This window comes from Nicotiana sylvestris, chromosome 1, assembly GCF_000393655.2.
Source record: "Nicotiana sylvestris chromosome 1, ASM39365v2, whole genome shotgun sequence".
Taxonomy (NCBI): Eukaryota; Viridiplantae; Streptophyta; class Magnoliopsida; order Solanales; family Solanaceae; genus Nicotiana; species Nicotiana sylvestris.
In genome coordinates, this window is record NC_091057.1 from 101,688,966 (window position 1) to 101,713,088 (window position 24,123).

At 40.3% G+C, this 24,123-nt stretch overlaps 1 protein-coding gene across 1 annotated transcript; it reads right to left on the bottom strand.

The window, feature by feature from the left end:
- Positions 1 to 595: 595 nt before the first annotated feature.
- On the bottom strand, positions 596 to 5,489 carry LOC138872614 (uncharacterized). The gene is made up of 10 exons (XM_070150948.1): positions 4,569 to 5,489; positions 3,925 to 4,524; positions 3,615 to 3,764; positions 3,450 to 3,524; positions 3,259 to 3,336; positions 3,024 to 3,194; positions 2,127 to 2,462; positions 1,414 to 1,993; positions 1,040 to 1,308; positions 596 to 907 (listed from the first exon to the last, which is right to left on the bottom strand). The coding sequence occupies exons 1-10, from the start codon at positions 5,487 to 5,489 to the stop codon at positions 596 to 598; spliced, it is 3,492 nt and encodes a 1,163-aa protein (XP_070007049.1).
- Positions 5,490 to 24,123: the final 18,634 nt, after the last annotated feature.

A 24,123-nucleotide genomic window follows, 5' to 3' on the forward strand; every position in this document is an offset into this window, starting at 1 on the left:
TTTAGTACTAGGGATGACTGAGGCAGGGATGTCGGATTTTGTATCAGCCATTGAAAAGATGGAGTGAAGGTACTCTAGGAAGTTCTAATGGAAGACTTATGGTTTGTGGAGAAAAGAAGAGGGTTTTATTAATGATGGATAATTATGAAAAGAGTGAGATAGGGATCGGTTCTGAAATAGCGGTTGTGCGTAGTAAAGTGCAACGTTTCAGAGGGAGATGGAATAATTTGAAGTGAAGAGACGTGACAGTAGGATCTGAAAAGGTGGATGACATGGTAGTTATGTTTTGTACCTTTTTAAGATGTGTATTAAAGAATGCACAAAACTACTCACATTTGGTACAAGAACTAGGTTCTTGACCTGTTATTTGAAAGTATCAATCCTATTTTATCATCCATGTACTGCATTTACAGCTTCTATACTCATCATGCGTGTTTACGTACAATGGTATTGAAGTGAGTTAGACTTGGCCAGAAAAAACTTTTAGCTTGTTTTACCTGAAGGTGATTTTCATAGCCAAATGATGAGGAATAGGGTTCTCAATTGGGCTTTAGCATCCCCAACTTCACTCTGTTTCTTTCAAAATGTTTCCTACTTAATGTTTGGTGAAGATATCTGCAATTTGGTCTTCAGTGCTACAGAACTTCATATAGATCAACCCTTTCTCCACATTGTCCCTCAGAAAGTGATGCCTTACATCAATATACTTGGTCCTTTTGTGTTGAACTGGATTCTTGGCCATGTTGAGTGCACTGGTGTTGTCATATAGAAGGGGCACACTCTCAGTAAGTACCCCAAAATCTTCCAATTGCTGCTTAATCCATAGAAGTTGAGCACAGCAGGATGCTACAGCTACATATTCTGCTTCAGTTGTTAACAGAGCCACTGAATTTTGCTTCCTTGTTCCCTAGGAGATGGGACATGATCCTAGAAAGTGAGCCATTCCAAAAGTGCTTTTCCTGTCCACAAGATAACTTGCATAGTCTGCATCAACATATTCAATGAGATTAAAACGGTTACCTAAGGGATAATAAAGAACCAGGTCCTGTGTTCCTTTAAGGTATCTCAGAATTCTTTTGGCAGCCTTCAAATAAGATTCCTTGGGATTTGATTGAAACCTTGGACATAGCCCCACACTGAAGATAATATCAGGTCTGCTGGCAGTGAGATAAAGAAGATACCCAATGATGCCTCTATACATGGTTTGATTCACAGGAGATCCAGTTTCGTCCATGTCTAGTAGAGTGGCCGTCGCAATATGAGTATCTATCACCTTTGATGCTTCCATGTCAAACCTCTTCAAGAGCTCTTTGATGTATTTTTGCTAACAAATGAATGTACCCTTTGAGGACTGTTTTACTTGAAGACCCAAGAAGAAGTTCAGTTCCCCCATCATGCTCATTTCAAACTCACTTCCCATGAGTTTTGCAAATTCTTCACACAGAGCCTCAGTTGTTGCCCCAAAAATGATATCATCAACATAGACATGAACAATGAGAAAGTTCCTTCCCTGTTTCTTTAGGAACAAGGTGTTGTCAATTTTCCCTCTTTTAAAACCAATTTTCAAGAGGAACTTTGATAGCCTTTCATACCAAGCTCGAGGAGCCTGCTTCAATCCAGACAATGCTTTGTCTAGTTTAAACACATAATCAGGGTGTTCTTGACATTCAAACCCTGGAGGTTGCTTCACGTAGACTTTTTCTTTAAGAAATCCATTTAGAAAAGCATTTTTGACATCCATTTGGAACAAGGTGAATTCCATATGAGATGCAAAAGCGATTAGAATTCTAATAGCTTCCATGCAAGCGACCGGAGCAAATGTTTCATCATAATCAATCCCTTCCTCCTCATTGTATCCTTGAACTACTAGTCTAGCCTTGTTCCTTGTGGTATTTCCATGTTCATCAAGTTTGTTCCTGAATACCCACCTGGTCCCTATAATGGTTCGATCTGAGGGTCTAGGTACTAGGTGCCAGACATTGTTCCTTTCAAACTAATGTAACTCATCTTGCATGGTTGTAATCCAATTTGCATCTTTCAAGGCTTTCTTGATATTCTTGGGGTTCTATTTTGGAGAGAAAGGCTAATAAGGCAAGTGAATTTCTGGCTTTTGACCTGGTTTGTACTCTGGAATCTAGAGGGGTAATTATGTTGTCAAGAGGATGAGAGCTTTTGTGTCTCCAGTTAGACGTCTGAGGTTCATTTGTAGAGAATGTGGGTACATTTGATTGGTTTTTCGATGTTCTTCTCTCAGGTGCTAATGGAATACCCTGAACTGCGTCAACCACTCTTTCTTCAGCTTCAGTGGTTGTAATTGAAGTACCTGGTTCTATTGAAGATGAGGAAGTATTGTCTTCACTCAGCTCTTTCACTTGGCTCATCATATCTGCCTTTCCATTTGTCATGTCAATGACTTCACCAGGGACTAGTAAGGGTTCTCCATCTTGATCTTCTTCAACACTCTTCTCACAGGATAGATAAGACTCATAAAAAATAACATGAACACTTTCCTCAACATATTAGGTCCGCTTATTGTATATCTTGTACGTTTTGCTTGGAGAAGAGTAGCCCAGAAATATTCCTTCATCATTCTTGGCATCAAAATTTTCAAGCTGATCCTTTCCATTATTGAGAACATAGCATTTGCACCCAAATATTCTTAGGTGAGTCAGCTTGGGTTTCCTTCAATTCAGCAACTCATATGGAATTTTGTTTAGGATTGATCTGATCATGCACCTATTCACCAAGTAGCAGGCAGTGTTGACCTCATCAACCTAGAAGTTCTTTGCAATTCCACTGTCGATTAGCATTGTTCTTGCCATCTCTTCTAGAGTTCTATTCTTCCTTTCCACTACTCCATTTTGCTGGGGAGTTCTGGGAGCTGAGAAGTTGTGAGTGATGCCATTTTCATTGCAGAACTCATCAAAGTTGGCATTGTCAAATTCTGTTCCATGATCTGATCTAATGCATGTGACTCTACACTCCATCTTCACCTAGATTTTCTTCATAAAGGCCACAAACACCTCAAATGTTTCATCTTTAGTTCTAAGAAACAGAGTCCATGTGAATCTGGAGTAGTCATCCACTATTACAAAAATGTATCTTTTTCCTCCCCTGCTTTGCTCTCTCATAGGACCATAAAAGTCCATATGCAGAAGCTCGAGTGGCTTTGAGCTGATCACATCCCTTTTAGACTTAAAAGAAGACTTCACATGTTTTCATCTAGCACAAACATCACAAACTTTTTGTACCTGGAACTTTGACATGGGCAGACAATGGACCAAGTCCTTCTAAATTAGTTTGTTCAGAAGAGAGAAGCTTGGGTTCCCCAATCTTCTGTGCCAGAGTTTAGCATCATCATCAACAACTTTCAGACAACTCAGATCACCACTTTGTAAGGACTCAAAATCAGCAACATAGATGTTCTTGTATCTCTTGGCCACAAGTACCACTTCACCAGTTACCAGATCAGTAACTGTACATATCTTGGACAAGAATTCCACCTTGTTTCCTTTATTACAGATCTAAGAGACACTCAAGAGACTGTACTTAAGACCATTACTATAGTACACATTTTTAATAGAATGTGTGAGTGACTTCCCGAATTTTCCAACTCCAAGAATGTACCCATTTTTCCCATTGCCAAAGGATACACTCCCTCCTTGTAGGGATTTTAGTGAAAGAAAGTCCATGGTGTTCCTAGCCATGTGCTTTGAATACCCACTATCCATGAACCATTGTGGACCGCTTCCTTTCACTGTTCCCTGCACAAGAAGATCAAGAATTAATTTTAGGAACCCAATCAAGTTTGTGTCCCTTGTAGTAGGCAAGAGGATGAATAAGAGCTCTCTTAGTCCATGCATATAATATGCGTTTTTTGTGAGTGGAACCTGGTCCCTTTTTAGTAGTTATATTTTCAGCAACCATTCTGTTTTTTTGAGTGAACTGGACCCTGGTTTGACAATTTTCCATGAAATGTCCATTGTTCCCATAGTGGGTACTCAGCCAATTTTCGAGTACAGTCACACATTTGCTAAGTAGGTTGTAAGGGGTTTTCTCCCTTTGAAACCCTATTCCCTGCATGTTTCCACCATTATTAGTATTCATGGCAGTGATAGCTTTGGAGGACCAGGTCCACTTTAGGGACTTTTCAAGATCATTTTTTACTCTTTTCAGTTCAGTTTGGAGGTGTTTGTTTTTATTAGTTTCAAAACACATCCTGGTTCTCATAGCTTTCAACTCATTTTTAGGCCTAATGTGTTCTTCACTGGCTATCTCTTTTCCTTTTCCAGTATTTCCAGGTTTAGACTTAGTTCTTAGTCCCTTAATTATTTCCATTAGGTCTACAATTTCTACAAAGAGATCATCTCTTTCTTCCTCAATTTCAGTCACTCTTCTTGCTAGGGCCTCCTTTTCTTCACTAAAGTTCTCAATAGTTTCCTTATGGTCAAGAACTACTACCACTAAGTCATTTCTTTCATGCTCTAAGTTGGCAATCGTTTTGGTCAAGACAACTTTTTCTCTCTTCAACTCACAAATGGTTTCCTTCAGATCACTACACACGCTACCAGATCATCTATGGTTTTATCAACTTCCCTTTGTTCTAAGATCAAATCATCCTTATCCTCTACAAGGTTATGATAGGTATCAATCAATACATTAGCTAAAGACATAAGTTTCTTAGGAGTGTAGGATTTCAGATTTTTCTGAACATACCTGAAAGTTACCTCTTTGTTGTCATTGTCTTCATCATCATCTGATTGGGCCATCAAAGCAAAAGTTAGGTCATATTCCTTTTCCTCGCTTTCAACTTCCATTATGGAACTATCACCAACATCAGTTTCATCTTCAGACTTACTAGAGAAATCCCCCCATGCTGCAAGAGCTTGTTTCACCATATTGTCAACAGATCTCTTTCTTTTGAAGTCCTTGAGAGGAACCGGGTTCCTCTTAGCTGCTTTCTCAGAGTTATACTTGGATAATTTTTGCTTCAAGAGAGGACAGTCTTTGATGAAGTGTCCAGTCTTTCTACACTTATGATAGAGATCATAGTTTTTTGATTTGCTAGAGCTGCCCCTTTTTAGCATTTCTCCATTTCTTCTGGCCATCTTCCGAAATCTTTTGGTTAAGTAAGCCATGTCACTATCTTCCTCACTTGAGTCATTGCTATCAGCTTTGAGTACCAGGTTCTTTTCTTTCTTTGGTTCTCTTCTTTCACTGTCTATCTTCCTCTTCATCTCATAGGTCTTCAAATTTCCAACCAGCTCTTCTATGGTCAGTTCTTGCAAGTCCTTTGATTCAACAATAGCATTTACCTTGCTTTCCCACAGGCTAGGAAGAATACTGAGGATTTTCCTCACTACCTTGTTCCTAGGGATGGTTTCACCAGGTGAGTGTAACTTATTTATGATGAAAGTGAATCTTGTGTGCATATCTTGAATAGATTCATCGTCCTTCATCCTGAAGAGTTCATACTCGGTAGTGAGCATATCGATCTTAGATTGTTTTACTTGGGTAGTTCCCTCATGAGCTATTTACAAAGCTTCCCATATCTCTTTAGCAGTGTCACACGCGGAGATTCAATTGTATTCATCAGGTCCTATTCCACATACCAGAATCTTCTTGGCACGAAAATTCTTCTCCACCACTTTCCTATCTACGTCGGTGTATTCTTTACTGGTTTTTGGCATTGAGAATGGAAGTTCTTCCAGTACCTTTGTTGGAACAAAAGGACCGTCACATATGACATCCCATAACTCAGAATCTTCAACCATGTAATAATCATGCATTCTTGTCTTCCACCACCCGTAGTATTGTCCATTGAACCTGGGTGGTCTGTATGTAGATTGACTTTCTTCAAAATTTGGTGGAGCAGCCATAAGGATCCTTTCTAGGTGTTAGCCTAATAGGAGGAACCCGCTCTAATACCAATTGTTAATTTGTATGAGTCCACCAAACAGTAAAGTACCTGGTCCTCTATGAGGTTGTACTGAGAATGCTGATAAAACAGTAAGTAAATAAGACACCGGATTTTTACGTGGAAAAATCCCAACTCAAGGGGACAAAAACCACGACTTACACCTGTAGGCTTTCAACTTCAATAACTTGTAAAAACCTATTACAAGCCACTTTGGAATGACTCCATTACAAAGAATTCAACTCAACTAACTTGTGATACTCTTACCACAAGCCACTTTATCACTCTCTAGTTATAAAGACTTTAACTTATGACTAAACCTAGTCACAATATAAACTCATAGAGTTTACGGATTTTACAAGAGGGTTCCTAATCAACGCTTCTAGCTAAGCAATTTAGGAGATACAATAAGAACAATCACAAAGTTACAACTCAATTAAGGAGAACAAAATACTAATTTTAGGAACTGGTCCGTAGTAGCATTTAACTTTGTTCTTCAAGCTCAAGAGAATTAATTTCACAGTTTTGCAGAAGGCTTGAATGAGAAAAGCAAGTGTTCAAGTGATGTTTTGATATAAACTCCTTGTTGATACACCTTGATGACATCACTTGAATGATGTAAGCACTTTAGTTGGTCAAAAGATAAGTGGCCACTGGAAACAGTGCAATGCAGGTAGAAATAGTGCAGGTAGTCATGTCGCTTCCAGCTGTGTCCAATTGACTTCGTACTGCTATAAGGGAACCACAAGGGTATCATGTCCTTGTTTGGTTCTCTATCTCCTGAAGCTATAGCAGCTCACATTTAATTGAAATCCGTTAACTTGCATTATAGCCCAACTGTGTTAGGTTCCCTATCTGATTCTGGACAGTAAGTTTGTTATATTATCAAAATATAAGGCAAAGATATTGAAACCCATCACATGCAAAGAGAAGGCAATGCTTAGCCTTATGCAAATGAGGAGGCAAGGCTTAGCCTCATGCAAGATTTGAGACAGAGCTTAGTCTCATGTAAAGAGAAGGCAATGCTTAGCCTTATGCTAATAGGGAGGCAGGTCTTAGCCTCATGCAAGAATTGAGATATGGTTTAGTCTCATGCAACGAGAAAGCAATGCTTAGACTTATGCAAATAGGGAGGAAGGGCTTAGCGTTATGCAAGAATTTAGATAGGTCTTAGTCTCATGCAAGGAGAAGGCAATTCTTAGCCTTATGCAAATAGGAAGGTAGAGCTTAGTGTCATACAAGAATCGACATATGGCTTAGTCTCATGCAAGGAGAAGGCAATACTTAGCCTTATACAAATAGGGAGGCAGGGTTAGCCTCATGCAAGAGTTGAGATAGAGCTTAGACTTATGCAAAGAGAAGGCAATGCTTAGCCTTATGCAAACACGGAGGTAGGGCTTAGCCTCATGCAAGAGTTGAGACAAAGCTTAGTCTCATGAAAAGAGAAGGCAATGCTTAGCCTTATGCAAATAGGGAGGCATAGCTTAGCCTCATGTAAATGTAAGAGTAATAGTGAAGTATTCTTAGGTGGTAATATGTTTATGCATAGCAATTCTGTTGTCGTGACGATGCTTATGGTGATGACCTATTCCTGCATCCAAAGAAAGTTTGTGAGTTTTGTGGCGGAGGTTGGTTCGTGCCTTTGTCTGCTTGCTTTGCTCCGTTCTGCCCGAGGATCCTGTTCAAGTCACCATGGGTAGCACTTGGCTAGAAAAGTTTCTTTACAAAAAGTATGTGTGTATGGTTTTCAAAGACATAGAAATATGCAAATTAGAAATCAGTTAGATGAACTAGTAACTGTGACGTTATTAGAGACATTGCGACCTTCTTTGCCATAGAATTTTGAGGGTCCTCCTCAAAATTCTGCCCCAGTTTTGATTGTAGGGAAAATGAAAATTTTATTGAATTGTGACCGAACCCACGGGGCTGCCTACATATACCCTCTTAAATGGGAATCAGGTCAAGTATAGTTCAATTACATCATATGAAGAAACATAAATAGTTTACACCTAGTATCTTTTGACTGCATCTAAATTGATAGGCTTTGGCCGGAATTCTCCATCCATTTCTGCGAGTATGAGTGCTCCTCCTATCAATACTTTATGAACCATGTAAGGACCTTGCCAGTTAAGTGAATTTTTTCTTTTGGCTTCATCTTGATGTGGAAAGATCCGCTTCAACACCAGCTGCCCCGGTGTAAACTGTCTTGGTTTGACCCTTTTGTTGAAAGCTCTGGACATTCTGTTATGATAAATCTGACCATGACACGGTGCATTCATCCTTTTTTCCATCTATGAGGGCTAATTGCTCATAGGAAAAATTCATTCTACCTCGGCGGGAATGACAGCTTCAGTACCATAAACCAGCAAACAGGGAGTGGCCCCGGTTGATATGTGGACTGTGGTACGGTATCCCAATAAGGCAAATGGTAAGTTCTCGTGCATTTCTTGTGATTCTCTACCATTTTCCTTAGTATCTTCTTGATGTTGTTGTTGGCAGCTTCCACGGCTCCGTTCAATTGAGGTTTGTATGCGGTGAAGTTTTTGTGCTTGATTTTGAAAGTTTCACACACGATTTTCATCATATCACTGTTGAGATTAGCGGAATTGTCAGTGATGATGGACTCGGGAACCCCTAATTGACAAACAATACGATCCTTGATAAAATTTACGACGAATTTCTTGATTACCGCTTTGTAGGATGAAACTTCAACCCACTTAGTGAAGTAATCGATGGCTACTAAATGAACCTGTGCCCATTCGAAGTAGTGGGTTCGATTAGACCAATGAAATCCATTCCCCAGGCAGCAAAAGGCCAAGGTGCACTTGTTGCATTGTGTTTGTTTGGCGGCACCCATATCATATTTGCATGTATCCCGCATTGGTGGCATTTTTGGACATACCGGATGCAATCTGTTTCCATAGTTATCCAAAATTATCCGGCCTTGAGTATCTTCTTGGCTAGAACAAAATTGTTCATATGTGGGCCGAAGGTTCCGACATGTATTTCCTCGAGCAATTTGGGAGCTTCTTTGGCGTCAACACATCTTAATAGTCCTAGATTAGTGTTCTTCTATACAAAATTCCTCCGCTTTGGAAGAAATGATTGGACAGTTTCTACAATGTGCATTTTTGAGTATGGTTTGCCTGTTCTGGGTACTCTCCTTTTGCCAAATATTCTTTAATGTCATGGAACCATGGATTCCCATCTGTCTTCGTCTACCTGGGGACAGTATGCCGGCTGATTGTGGACCCTCACCGAAATGGGATCGATGAAATTCTTTCCTGGATGTTGTATCATTAAGGATAGGGTGGCCAATGCGTCTGCAAATTCATTCTGGATTCTGGGGACATGCCAGAACTCTATCTTTGTGAACCTCTTCATCATCTCTTGTACGTGATGTAGATATGGCAGTATCTTGGTGTTTTTCGTAGCCCATTCTCCTTGTACCTGGTGCACCAGCTAGTCCGAGTCACCAATTACCAACAATTCCTGAACATTCATGTGGACGGCCAAATTGAGCCCTAATATGCAGGCTTCATACTTAGCCATATTATTGGTCCAAGGAAACCTGAGTTTTGCGGACACCGGGTAGTTTTGATCGATTTCTGATACAAATATGGCTCAGATACTGACTCCTTTGAAATTTGCAGCTCCGTCGAAAAACATTCTCCAACCGTAGTAGGCTTCAGCTATGTCCTCTCCTACGAATGACACTTATTCGTCAGGAAAATACATTTTTAGTGGTTCATAATCTCCTCCTACAGGATTCTTGGCAAGATGATCTGCCAATGCTTGTCTTTTGACTGCCTTCTGAGTTACATCGATGATATCAAACTCACTCCACAATATTTGCCACTTGGACAGCTTCCTGGTAGGCATAGGCTTCTGAAAGATGTACTTCAGAGATCCATCCTTGATATGAGGTATGTGGTATAAGCACAGAAGTAGTGCCTCAATTTCTGAGTTGTCCATGTCAGAGCACAACAGGTGCTTTCCAGTAAAAAGTGTCGTGCTTCATAATGTGTGAACTTCTTACTCAAGTAATATATGGCTTTCTCCTTTCTTCCCGTCTCGTCATATTGTCCGAAAATACAATCGAAAGCCCCATCTAATACAGAGAGGTAGAGTAGTAGTGGTCTACCAGGTTCTGGCGGGACTAGGACTGGCTGTGTGGACATGTATTCCTTGATTTTGTCAAAAGCCTTCTGACAATCCTTGGTCCAACTGGTTGCAACATCCTTCTTCAGCATTTTGAAAATTGGTTCACATATTACTGTAGACTGTGCTATGAAGCGGCTGATGTAATTGAGGTATCCCAGGAAACTCATCACGACCTTTTTGTTCTTCGGTGGTGGTAATTCTTGGATAGCTTTAACCTTTGACGGGTCCAACTCAATTCCTCAGCGGCTGACGATGAATCCCAACAATTTTCCGGCGGGATCCCCGAATGCACATTTTGTGGGGTTCAATTTTAAATTGTACTTCCGTAGCCGGTCAAAAAACTTCCTCAAGTCTACTATATGATCTGTGGCTTTCTTGGATTTGATGATGACATCGACATATACCTCTATTTCCTTGTGTATCATATCATGGAAGATGGTCGCCATGGCCCTCATATAGGTGGCCTCAGCATTCTTCAGACCGAAAGTCATCATTTTGTAGCAATACACTCCCCATGGTGTAATGAAAGCTGTTTTCTCTGCGTTTTTTTTATCCATCCAAATCTGATGATAACCCGCGAAGCAATCTACAAAGGATTGGATTTCATACTTGGCGCAATTATCAATCGGAATGTATATATTTAGTAGTAGGATATCATCCTTGAGACTTGCTCTGTTTATATCCCGATAGTCAATACACACCCTACCTTTCCCATATTTCTTTGGAGCAGGTTCAATGTTGGATAACCAGGTTGGGTACTCAACTACCCTGAGGACCTTGGCTTTGATCTGCTTAGTGACTTCCTCCTTGATTTTTAGGCTCATGTCTGGTTTGAACTTTCTAAGTTTCTGCTTCACTGGCGGACACATTGGATTGGTAGGCAATCTATGAGCCACTATGGATGTGTTCAGACCGGTCATGTCATCATATGACCACGAAAAATTATCCTCCTATTCTTTTAGGAAATAAGTGTTCTTCCTTCTCTGATGGCGACAGGTGAATACTTATGCGAGTTTCTTTGATGGTTTCAGAATCTCCCAAATTGACTATTTCAGTTTCATCCAGGTTGGACTTAGGCTTATTCTCAAATTTCTCAACTTATCTGATAACTTCCTCAGGTATCTCATCTTCTTCTTCCGAATCACTATCCTTATGTTGCGTTCTCTCATTACATATCACAGTCGTTGGTTCATCAAGGTAAGAAATAGTAATGCTATTGAAGAAAATATGAAAGATAACGATAATAAAACATCAAATTATTTGACAAATGCTGAAACGTTAAGCAAAATATCATCTAGATGACTTCAAAACAATGTTTTCCATAAAAAAATACTGAAAGAAAGATGTTTTTAAAATGAAATGCTCAAAAGACTTGTTTTTCAAGTAACATTAGTAGCCGTGCTACCTCGGGACTCTTCTGGTCCTGGACGGTGTGGCGATCCGGTTCCTAAGAAATGCTCCGCTCTCCACTATCTGAATGATAAGGCCTTCTTCCTCCTCCTCCTCCTCAACAATCACATTACAATCCATATCTTCGTCTTCTAAGAACAGATTCCTTAGCCCAACCAAAGCTTCTTCTTCTTTGGATCGGCATGACGGAAGGTCTGACTCAGATGCGACACTGACTGCTCAAGAGGGTAATAGGGACTGCGCCATGGTGGTGACCAATCATTATATTATTTCCATGTATACGGATGTCCAAGCCCAAAAGTTGTACCATGACGTTTTAGCTGTATTGGTTTGGTAATGCCCTGGAGTTTCTTCCCAAGCCCTTTGCCGAGTTCATACCCTAACCATGCCAGTATGCTTTCTATTTTACTGCTCCACCATTTATCTTTCTCAATTGCATTGACACGCTCGATATGGTGATAAGTCTCTCCGCCTAACTTCCTTCTATTTTCCACAATCGGAACAGTTTGGTTGGTACAAATGGGATTGCTTCCATCTCCTTCATGATTACTTCCTCATGATTCCATTCAAATTTCACAGCCTGGTGTAAAGTGGATGCGATAGCCCCAACAGCATGTATCCAAGGTCGTCCCAACAACAGATTATAGGAGGCGGATATGTCTAGCACCTGAAATTCGAAATCAAACCAACTAGGACCCATCTGCAAATATAAATTGGTTTCCCCAATCTTGGCTTTTTGCGACCCATCGAACGCCTTCATATTCATAGTTCCTGCTCGTATTTTATGCAAATCCTTGCCCAACCTTTTCAGAGTTGTCAGTGAATAGATGTTGAGGCTAGACCCTCCGTCTATCAAAACCCTGGCAATGAACTTATCCTTGCATTGCACTGTTATGTGCAGTGCCCTATTGTGGCTCAATCCCTCAGGCGGCAACTCATCTTCGTGAAAAGTGATCTTGTGGCTTTCCAACACTTGCCCCACCATGTTGGCCATTTCTCTACAGGTGATATTGTTGGGCACATATGCTTCATTCAACACTTTCATCAGAGCATTCTTATGCGCCTCAAAATTTTGTAGCAGCGACAGGATGAATATCTGGGCGGGAGTTTTGTTCAGATGATCAATAACATAGTATTCTCTTGCCTGTACTTTCCTCTAGAGGTCATCTGGACTAGTTTCAATGATAGGTTGTTTGGCAGTAGCCTCCTTACTTGTTCCTCCCAAATTTTCAGGTGTATAGATTTTTCCAGTTCTGGTCATCCCTTGTGCAGCACCAGACTCTTCCATTTTTGCTTTCCCTTTTTTCTTAGCTTCGGCAACATAATCCTAAGGTACGACATTGGAATTGAAAGGTGGTGTGGATGCCACCGTCACAATGAAAGGTGTGTATACTTTTGCTTCAAATGGAGTAGGTGTAGTTGTAGGTGCTGTCACTTCTATTTCAAACGGAGTTGATGCGGCTACCTCAACTTTGACTGGTGACTGTATCTGTAACACAATAGGAGTGAGTGTGACTGCATGTTTCTTAGGGTCATTACCTTCCTGAATAAGCCCAATTAACCCTTCAGGATCCCATTCTTCATTAGTTTCTATCACATCTACTCCTTCACCCCTATGATCTGGGAGGGAATTGTTGCGGACATTGGGTGCAACTTCCTTTGCTTGTATGACTTTGGTATCAATCAGGGTCTGAATCTTGTCTTTTAGGGTGCGACATTCATCAATGGTATGTCCATTCATGTCGGAATGGTATGCACATATTTCGTTTGGGTTGACCCACTAGGAGGAGTTTTCTATGGAACAGCAGGAATAGGGGTAACATATCCGGCAGCCTTCATTCTTTTATATAGTTGGTCGATAAGTTCAGAAATAGGGGTGTATTATCTGGGTGGTCTGTGATCGAAATTGGGTCTGAGTTTTTTTTATAGTTTTGGCAGGTTGGAGGTGAATGATAATAGGCTAGCTGGGTGTTATAAGTGTAGTAGGCGGTAGCGGGTTGAGGATATCTGGGGGTGAAGGTTGGTATGTGGGTGGAAGTGTTTGGTATATGAATGGAGATTATAGACCTTAGGCTACCATTACTACCCCTATTTATTTCTTCTTTGATATACCCCCTGACTGTAATGTTTTGTTCGTAGCTTGCAATGCCTAAAAATTGGTTACCATCCCGCTCTTGATCCCTTCTTCAATCCTTTCCCCGAGTTTGATGATGTCGGAGAATTTGTGATTTTTGATGACCATTAACCTTTCATAGTATTGTGGATCCTGGGCCCTGACGAAGAATTTGTTCATCTGCTCTTCTTCTAGTGCCGGCCAGACCATTGCAACCTCTGACCTCCATCGAGTAGCATACTCGCGGAAAGTCTACGTTGATTTCTTCTTGAGGTTCTTTATGTAGAAGACATCCGGTGCATTCTCTGTATTAAACCTGAATCGGTCCATGAAGTCTGATTCCATGCTTACCCAATTAACCCATTTCTTGGGATTTTGACTTATGTACGAAGATAGGGCATCTCCAGTGAGACTCCTCATGAACAGCTTCATGCGAATCCTTTCATCTTTCCTAACTCCAACGAGCTTATCACAGTATATTCTCAAATGTACCTTCGGGTCACCCGTTCCGTCAAACATCTCAAACTTAGGAGATTTGTAACCCTCTGGCAAATCCACGTCTTGCTGAATGCATAGATCCTCATAACACAGACCTTCAATTCCTTTGCTTCCTTCAATACCCTAGACACGGCTTGTGAGCTTCTTGAGATCCTCTGCCATATTCTTAATAAGCAGGTACTTTTTGGTGGATTCTGGTATGTATGAGATTAGTTGAGTGGAGTAGGGTAAGTTTTCCACATATATGGGATTGTTTTGGTGGGTGCCGAGGGTTTGAGTGTAGTGGTGATCATTAGTTGAATTTTTCAGATCAGGGATAGGTTGTGGGGTATTATGAGGAGTATGATAAGTGGTTTGTGGGTATTGAGTCGGGAGATGCTGGTGTTGAGGGGGAGTTGTTACTGGTGGGGGATTAGGATTTTGGGGCGGTGTTGCGTATTGGTGGGGTGCGGGAGGATTTTGTGGATGTTGGTTTTGTGTATTTTGAGGAGGTACTAGGTTTTGAACATTTTGTTGGTTAATATCTGAGATGTTTAGGGTGAGGGAAACTGCTCAAGCTCCCATTGCAATTCTAGTATCTTTTGTTCCAACTGTAGGACCAAATCATTTTGTGCCGGAGTACTCCGACAGTTTGAAGTTTGAACATTCTCTACATGCGCAACATTTTATTTCCGGATACCACTCATATAATCCATCTTAGCCTTTCCCTTGCTTTTCGGGTTACTTGGAGGATGAGGTGGAGGTGGAGGGGCCTCTGGATCTGGTGTGATATGCTGATGATGCCAGTATGTGCGAACCAACCATAGGGAATAAGAATAATCAAAATAAAGAAAAAACAAAAAGGTAAGCAAGTCAGTAAGGATTCTGAAAAGTATTTGCAGTATTTAGACACGTATTGCATGAATGTAAATTTGCGTCCTAATTTGGAAACCTCGTTGTGCCCGAGGTAGGCCTAGCGACAAGTAGATTAGGAGAAATTTAATGTCGATAAACGTCTAATTTCATTAATGTACTAAATAAGACGAACCTAAAAACAATAATAAATAAATGAGTTACTAATGACATCTACCTTATTACATTCGAATTCCAAAACGATTCAAAAACAGATAATGCCGGAGAATTTGTGATTTTCGTTGACCATTAACCTTTCATAGTATTGTGGATCCTGGGCCAAAACGAAGAATTTATTCATCTGCTCTTCTTCTAGTGCCGGTCAGACATTTGCAGCCTCTGACCTCCATCGAGTAAAATACTCGCAGAAGGTCTCCATCGGTTTCTTCTTGAGGTTCTGTATGTAAACATCCGGTGCATTCTCTGTGTTAAACCTGAATCGGTCCATGAATTCTAATTCCATGCTTACCCAATTAACCAATTTCATGGGATTTTGACTTATGTACCAAGATAGGGCATCTCCAGTGAGACTCCTCATGAACAGCTTCATGCGAATCCTTTCATATTTCCTAACTCCCATGAGCTTATTACAATATGTTCTCAAATGTACCTTCGGGTCACCCGTTCCATCAAACATCTCGAACTTAGGAGATTTGTAACCCTCCGACAGTTTTACGTCTGGCTGAATGCATAGATCATCATAATCCAGACCTTCAATTCCTTTGCCTCCTTCAACACCCTGGACTCTGCTTGTGAGCTTCTTGAGCTCCTCCGCCATATTCTTAATGAGAAAGTACTTCTCGGTGGATTCTGGTGTGTATGAGATTGGTTGAGTGGAGTAGGGTAAGTTTTCCACATATATGGGATTGTTTTGGTGGGTGCCGAGGGTTTGAGTGTAGTGGTGATCATTAGTTGAATTTTGCGGATCAGGGATAGGTTGTGGGGTATTATGAGAAGTATGATAAGTGGTTTGTGGGTATTGAGTCGGGAGATACTGGTGTTGAGGGGGAGTTGTTACTGGTGGAGGATTAGGATTTTGGGGTGGTGTTGCATATTAGTGGGGTGCGGGAGGATTTTGCGGACGTTGGTTTTGTGTTTTTTGATAAGGTACTAGGTTTTGAACATTTTGTTGGTTAATGTCTGGGACATTTAGGGTGAGGGAAAGGTTTGCCAGGTTGCGGACCTGCTCAAGCTCCCTTTGCAATTCTAGTATCTTCTGTTCCAACTGTAGGACCAAATCATTCTGTGCCGGAGTACTCCGACCGTCTGAAGTTTCAACATTCTCTACGTGCACAACATTTTATTTCCGGATACAACTCATATCATCCATCTTAGGCTTTCCCTTGCTTTTCGGATTACTTAGAGGAGGAGGAGGTGGAGGGGCCTGTAGATCTGGTGTGATATGCTGGCGATGCCAGTATGTGCGAACCAACCTTAGGGAATAAAAATAATCAAAATAAAGAAAAAATAAAAATATAAACAAGTCAGTAAGGGTTCTGAAAAGTATTTGTAGTATTTAAACACATATTGCAGGAATGTAAGTTCACGTCCTAATTTGGGAACCTTGTTGTGCACGAGGTAGGCCTAGCGACAAGTAGATTTGAAGAAATTTAATGCCGATAAATGTCTCATTTCATTAATGTACTAAATAAGACGAACCTAAAAATGGTAATAAATAAATGAGTTACTAATGACATCTGCCTTATCACATTCGAATTCCAAAACGATTCAAAAAAATAGATAATCCTAATCTACTTGGTCCAGGAGGGACCTTCTCCATACTTGACCCTCTTGGCTCCGTCGATCAAATTCCCCAGGTCATGCATGTCCCGCAACAGTTATGCCCTTGCTAGGTGTCCTCCTTCGTTTCCCTTTGCATTCTGACAATCTACGACCTTTTTCCTCATTTTCCCTTCCAGTTCCATTAGACCCTGCTCCAAATATTCCAACCTTTTTGTCGACCTTGTAGACATTTCCCTCCACTCGTTAATTGAATCCATGTCTATCTTGTGTTTTTCCAAATGCCTGGACTCAGACTCAAGAACTCTTTTGCGTAGCCTCTCATACTTCACCTGTGCTTCAGCAACTTCATCTATGACCCTGTTTCCTTGACCAACCCCTGGATCAACTATTCCTGCTATGCTATCTTCCAATCATGATGGGTAAAAGTACATATGACCTGCGTGATATCGATCTGGCTCGATGGTATCCTTTTCCACGATAATCTTCAAATGCCATATGTGCTGGGCCTCACATTTGTATGGAATCACGTCATCTTGAAAATTTGCTTCATAATGACTCATTTTGGAGACTCACGGTATGAGTTGTTTTCTACCAGCCTATCTCATGACCCTGATAGGAACATATGGATATATTCCCCTTAACCCAATCAACACCAGATGCGGAACATCCCTGGATCTGATGATGAATTCGCTAGTAGGGAACCACTCGAACATCCAATGAACCTTGGCCTCGGTCAAATTGTTGAAAAACTGTACCCATTCTGTAGCATTCTTTGGTTGTGCAAATATGTCTGGGATAAAGGTCATTCTTTTTAGATGGTGGAAAGCTATTTGACCATTCCATGGTCTCCGTTGAAACTCTTGGTGGTATTGGACTCTTTGAAGATGTTCTAACAACCAAATCTGCAGCAACAAGTTACAACCATCAAAATGTTTGAACCCCTTCTTGCAACGATCTAGAGCCTGGTATAATTCTGCTACAATCATCGGAACAGTAGTATATGTTTGTCCCTCAATTCCCTCCATTAAAGTTTTGGTTACCATGACCAACCTGGTGTGAATCATGTCCCCTTGGCTTGGAAACACTATCATACCCAGAAAACAGACGATGAATACGAAAACCCTATGATGAGTCCAACCCAGGGAAGTGATGGAGAATTCGTCATGAAAAATACAGTAAGATTTGCTGTGTCCATATCATTCATAGAGGAAGTTGAAGGGTATGTAGGACTTTTTCAGGCATGACAAGTCGTCACTCTCTCTCAGACCCATGATTTTCAGAAACCCCCTGGAAGTGCGATTTTCTAGCACAAACAAACCAGGACTATCCCAGGGTAATCCAACAAATCCTCTTATTTCCTCTAAAAGAGGATTCATTTCTATATTACCAAAACGGAATACAGTCCTTTCTCCATCCCAGAACATAGTAGCAGTTTCGATTAGCATGTTGTTTGGCTGGATGTCCAATAAGGAGGGTAAGTTTCCAAGAACCCTTTTCACGTGATTTTTGTCGCTTGGCAAAAGGTTTTCCCACCAATCCAGCAATAACAATGGTATATTTCGAACCATGCCGAACCTGGGGACTTCGTGACTCATTTTCTGCAAAATAAACAGAGTTAGACCCTTTCCCGCTCCAGATTCGACTACTTATACATTAATGATTAGCATGTCAGCATTTATCTCTCCAAATAATGCACATATCGTGGTTGAGCCCATTGGGATTATGGAAATTCTGGTGGACTTTGGATAAGGTTTTTCTTAGAGGGTTATTATGCGGACAATTTATTAACCCAAGATAGGTTTGATCATGATGCATGTGTAGTTATTATCATAGTAAGGTTTCTATAGAAGTCTAGATTAGTACCCCCAAGCGGACAACTTGGGGGGGGGGGGGAGGGGGGGAAAGGCACGGAACCATCGATTGCATCGCTGATCGACTAGTTTTACTGCAAATAAGCCTTTCCAAATTCAACAGGGTGATACAGGAAGAGCGCAGACACTCATCAAGTGTTGCTATGGTATTAATTATGCACGAGGGGAATATAATGTTGAACATGTGTTTAAGCAAAAAGAAAAATAACACGTTATCAAGTATTTACACGATGAGAATGATAAAATTCAGTATTTAATAATTGCAAAGGTGTTTAAGAAAGAAAACAAGGAGAAGAGTTAGTTTCCATAGTAAAAAAGCAATAAAACAAAAAGAAGAAATTTAGTGAGCACAATTGAATGAGGGAAGGCAAATAAGTTCATATAGAGTGGAAAGGGAAAGGTGTGCGCAAGTATAAACAGAATAACAAAGACATCCTTATTGAGAAAGACTAATTCACAAAACAAGTCGTTGTGGTAAGAGCTTAAAGATATCCCCACCAGAGTCGCCATTCTGTTGCACCCCCTTTTTCTCGCAAAAACGGGTTTCGACATTTTGACAACTCCTTTTGAGAGAGTAGGGAAAGGAATTGGTTGTTAGAGTCGCCACCTAACGGATTAAGGCGCGTTAGGGAAACTATAACAAATAACTTAGATTATACTAGTTTGCATCATCAGAAATCGGGTAAGGGCTCAAATTACCTTGAAGGGAAGGTGTTAGGCACCCCTCGAGGTTCATAACGGTAGGTCTCGATCGAACTTAAATTATGCGAATTAGTCTAAAGAAGCAAATAATATATCAATAAGGATGATGGTCCTAAATTATTTAGCCTATAGGATCACCCCATGCAACATAAATAATACTTCGTAACTCTCCCAAGACGGGGGTGTTACTCATATTATCCAGCGGGCACAAGCTATCATCTTCTGCTACTTGATTACTATCTTTGAGTTTTTACCTAAAGTGCTCTAGTTAATTCTAACCCGTGTCCTATACGTGCACTAGCCGTCCCTTACCTAAGGTCCTGGAGGCATGGGACCTCTATTTAGTAAAGTTATAGACTAGGACTAAGGTTCTCAAAATTGTAAAATACTAATCGACAAGCAAAACAATTAGGACTTTTCAAATAAAGACAGGTATGGGCTCATGTTAACCTCTACATGTTAACAACAAATGCACATAACTGATTTAGCAGGCTTTATTAATCTTAGAGCCCTATAGGCAGGATATCTATGTGATGAACAGGCGAGTAGTAGCATGCAGAGACATTTCTTCATGCAAGTGCTAGGGCCTACATATATTTGCCTACCGATTTTAATTCAGTATAATATCTGGGCGTCTCAACAGTAAATCACAAGTCCAAAATTATTGTTAAATCCTATAGGCATGGTTTCTTGAATTGAGCAGTATATGAGCAAGAATTTATACACATTGAGCCAGAAAACAATTGGGACAAACATTGATCCTATGGGCATGATTTCTAACACACGTTTATTGGACAGATTGATACACCTAAAGACATGATTTTCATCAAATCATAACGTCAGTCCTATAGGCAGGATTTCTTACATGTAAACACAACATAGAACCTATAGGCAGGATTTCTAATAGGGAACTTATAAGCAGAATTAACAGCACAAATAGAGACCCTATAGGCAGGATTTCTACCTGACTTTGCAAATGAAAATAAGAAACCCTTCCCAATTTACTAAATACCCCAGAATTGTTATTACAATAATTATTACAAACCAGAGTTAATAAACAAATTACAAAAGGTAAGTAAAACTATAGAGAGCCTGCAACAGGCCCAAATACACCCGGGCAACCCAGGCCTTTAAACCATAGTAGACTCAAGGCTCATTTTCACAGGTACACAATGATCAATGGTGAATATGTCACGACCCAACTTTCCCTCCGTTTGGGTATCGTGATGGCACCTAGTCTTAGGGACTAGGGAAGCCTAACTCATACTGAAATACCACAATAATAAATGACATTTAACAGTCTTGAAGTAGAAATCTCAAAAAAATTTATAATTCCCAAAACCCGGTAGTACAAGTCATAAGCTCTACAGAGTTATCTACCACTTCTAAATATAACAGTTTGGAAAAGAGTGAAAACAGTTTAATACAAGTAAGACGGTGCCTCCAAAACCTACGAACGAAGCAACAAGTTTACCTTGAGTTTCCTCAGCAATGATCCGCACAACTACTAATGATCGATACCTGGATCTACACAACAAAAATGTGCAGAAGAGTAGCATGATCACACCACAGCGGTGCCCAGTAAGTATCAAGACTAACCTCGGTGGAGTAGTGACGAGGAACAGTTAAGACACCTACCAGTCCAATAAACTGTACAAATATAGGAACAACGAAACATGATATATATATAAAGACTACACGAAATGGCTAACAATACTACAATCATAATAAGGGAAGAAAATAGCAAGTAATAGTGGAAATACCAAAATAATGACATAGAAGAGCGAGCGCAAACACAAACCCAAATCCTAAATTCACAATACAGTAAAGGTAAGCAATAACTTAGATCCTACGACAGTGTTCACATCAGGTCTTATCCAACAATTTCCACGAAATACCGAATCTCGGACAAATTACAGCTCACGAGTCCCAGTACCTGAAATCTAACACTTGGCATCCTGTGCCCCCATCACACCTCATAGTCATGCTGACAACTCACTTGCTAACTAGAGCCACTCTCACATATATAACAAGTAAACAAGGGTGTGCATCTATACTCAGCAAAATCAGGAGGACTTCACATCCAACAGGAGTGTTCAACTACGTGTATGCTTGTGCAAGTGCTTTAACATAGTTCTTACCAGCTAATAAGCATAAGGAAAAGAACGGACATCACGCAAGATGTTTCCTCACAACTTTCACGAGATAAAGATCATACAGGTAAGCATACCACAACACAATATCAAACAACAAGAATGCCCCCAGGCCATCACAAATCATCACAATCAATCCCTGACATAGCCCACCTTGTCTCACCATGTGTGAAAATAATAACACAATAAGTGTCCGCCTTGTTTCTCCACACATGCATCATAATGTTCCCACCTTGTCTCGCCACATGCGCAACCCACATACAAGTATATATATACATACCCCGCCTTGTCACACTGCATGTCCAATAAATCAATAGTAGCAATAGCACGACAGAAAACTCGTGCAACCCCATAACAACAACTGCACGACAGAAACCTCGTGCAACCTCATAATAACAACTGCACGACAGAAACCTCGCGCATCACAATATCAACAATTGCACTGCAGAAACCTCATGCACCACCACAATAAATACAACAACAACAATGACAATATATACAAGAACACGATAAGTAAATCAACACAAGAACTTTCGATCACAAGGTGACGGTAAAACTAGCTCACAAGGAATAACCACAATAGAGAATACTAAGCGTAATAAGAATAGCCCAACAAGGGAGAAAATAATATGAAGCAACGATCCGACAATATGTAATTCAACAACAAGGAAGCTAACACGAATCAAATAAATCCAAATAAGGAAATGTCAACTAAATATAGGATATCTAAACTTCTTCTAAGGTTGGGCAATTTACGAAGAATATACAATATTTTCAATTAAGGATGAGCAACGGAAAGATAATCATAACCTCAATTAAGACTAAACAATTATGGGGGAGATAATAATGATTTCCAATAAAGACGAGCAGTTATGAAAGATAACATAACAATAGAAGAGGTAAAAATCTTTAGTTAAGCAAAATAAGAGTCAAATAGGCAATAAGAATAAATCATATGCAATTAATTCCAATTAGAGCATGTAGAGGTGAAACTAATAAGTGTAAAACTCAAGTATATCAAGTACACATTCATACACAATGAATATAAGGACCTAAGAACCCTAAAAGGCCAATTTTTCCACAAATAAGTCCGAGCACGCACTCGTCACCTCGCGTACACTAACTACAATCAACATAACAGACTCATATCCTAAGAGGAAGTTCCCCACACAAGGTTAGGCAAGATACTTACCTCAAAGATGACAAACCGATACTCTAAAATGCACTTCTCGGGTGAAAAAACCTCCGAACGGCTCAAATCTAACCAAATTAGCCAATCTATTTGTGTGAAAAACCCTCAAAGAATCACTCAAAACCGAGCTTCACAAGTCAAGATATGAATAAAATGGTCTAACCCTTGATTTGGGAATATATTCTGCCTGCCCAGGGTTTGTTCTTCATGTTCGCGACCCTTCTCTCGCATTCACAATGAGTAAATTCCTCATCAGCGATTTCCAAACTCATTCCAGACAAGCTTTAGTATAATGGCCATAACGTTTTTCACACATCTCCAAATGACAAGTGGTTTGATGTTCTGAAAACTAGACACCAAGGGCTATAGTTTCATAGGTTTATCATTTCCGGAGTCATTATATATTTTGAGATATAAGCTTCCAAATTCAAACCTATGCAGTAGAGAATTTCAAACTCTCCCGGGCAGCCTGTAGTGTAACTACCATCAATTTTTGTACACAAATCTAAATGCCAATTAATTTACATTTCCGAAAACTAGACACAAAGGCTAAAACTTTCATTTTTGGATCATCTCCAAATTCTTTATAAATTGTGAGATATGAGCCTCTGAATTCAGACTTGTGCAATCAAGATTTTCTTCTTCGCGAACGCGAGAGTATCTTCACGAATGCGAAGAACAAACTTCCAGAAGCCAAATTCTTCTTCGCGAATATGAGAGGCTCCTTGCGAACGCGAAGAACAATACCAGATATCAGATAATCAGCATCCAAAGTAGCCCAAAATGATCCAAAACACACCCAAAACACACCTGAGCCCCCGGGACCCCGTCTAAACACACAAACAAGTCATATAACCTAACACAGACTCGCTCGAGGTCTCAAATCATATCAAACAATGCCGAAATGATGAATCATACCATGAATCAAACTATGAACTTCCAAATCTTCCAACTTCGAAAACTTGTGCCGAAATCTATCAAATCAACCCGGAATGGCGCCAAATTTTGCAGACTAGTCCAAAATTACATAACGGAGCTGTTCCAACTTTGGATTCACATTACGACCCCGATATCATAGAAGTCCACTATGGGTCAAACGTCTCCACTTTCCAAACTTCAATTTTTCCAACTTTTGCTGAAACCCCTCATTACCCTAAGGACCTCCAAATTTGAATTCAGACGGACGCTTAAGTCCAAAATCACAATATGAAGCTGTTGAGATCACATAAAACCCATTTTGGGGACGTTTACTCAAAAGTCCATTTCCAGTCAACCGGAAGTTGATCTATGTGCAAGAGGGCTTGGATGTGAGTTCCGATGGTTCGGATAGCTTCGATAGGTAAATTGGGACTTAGAAGCATGATCGGAATGAGTTCTAGAGGTTTGGAATAGATTTAGGCTTGAATTGGCGAAGTTGATATTTTGGCGATTTTCGGTGGATAGGCGAGATTTTGATATAGGGGTTGGAA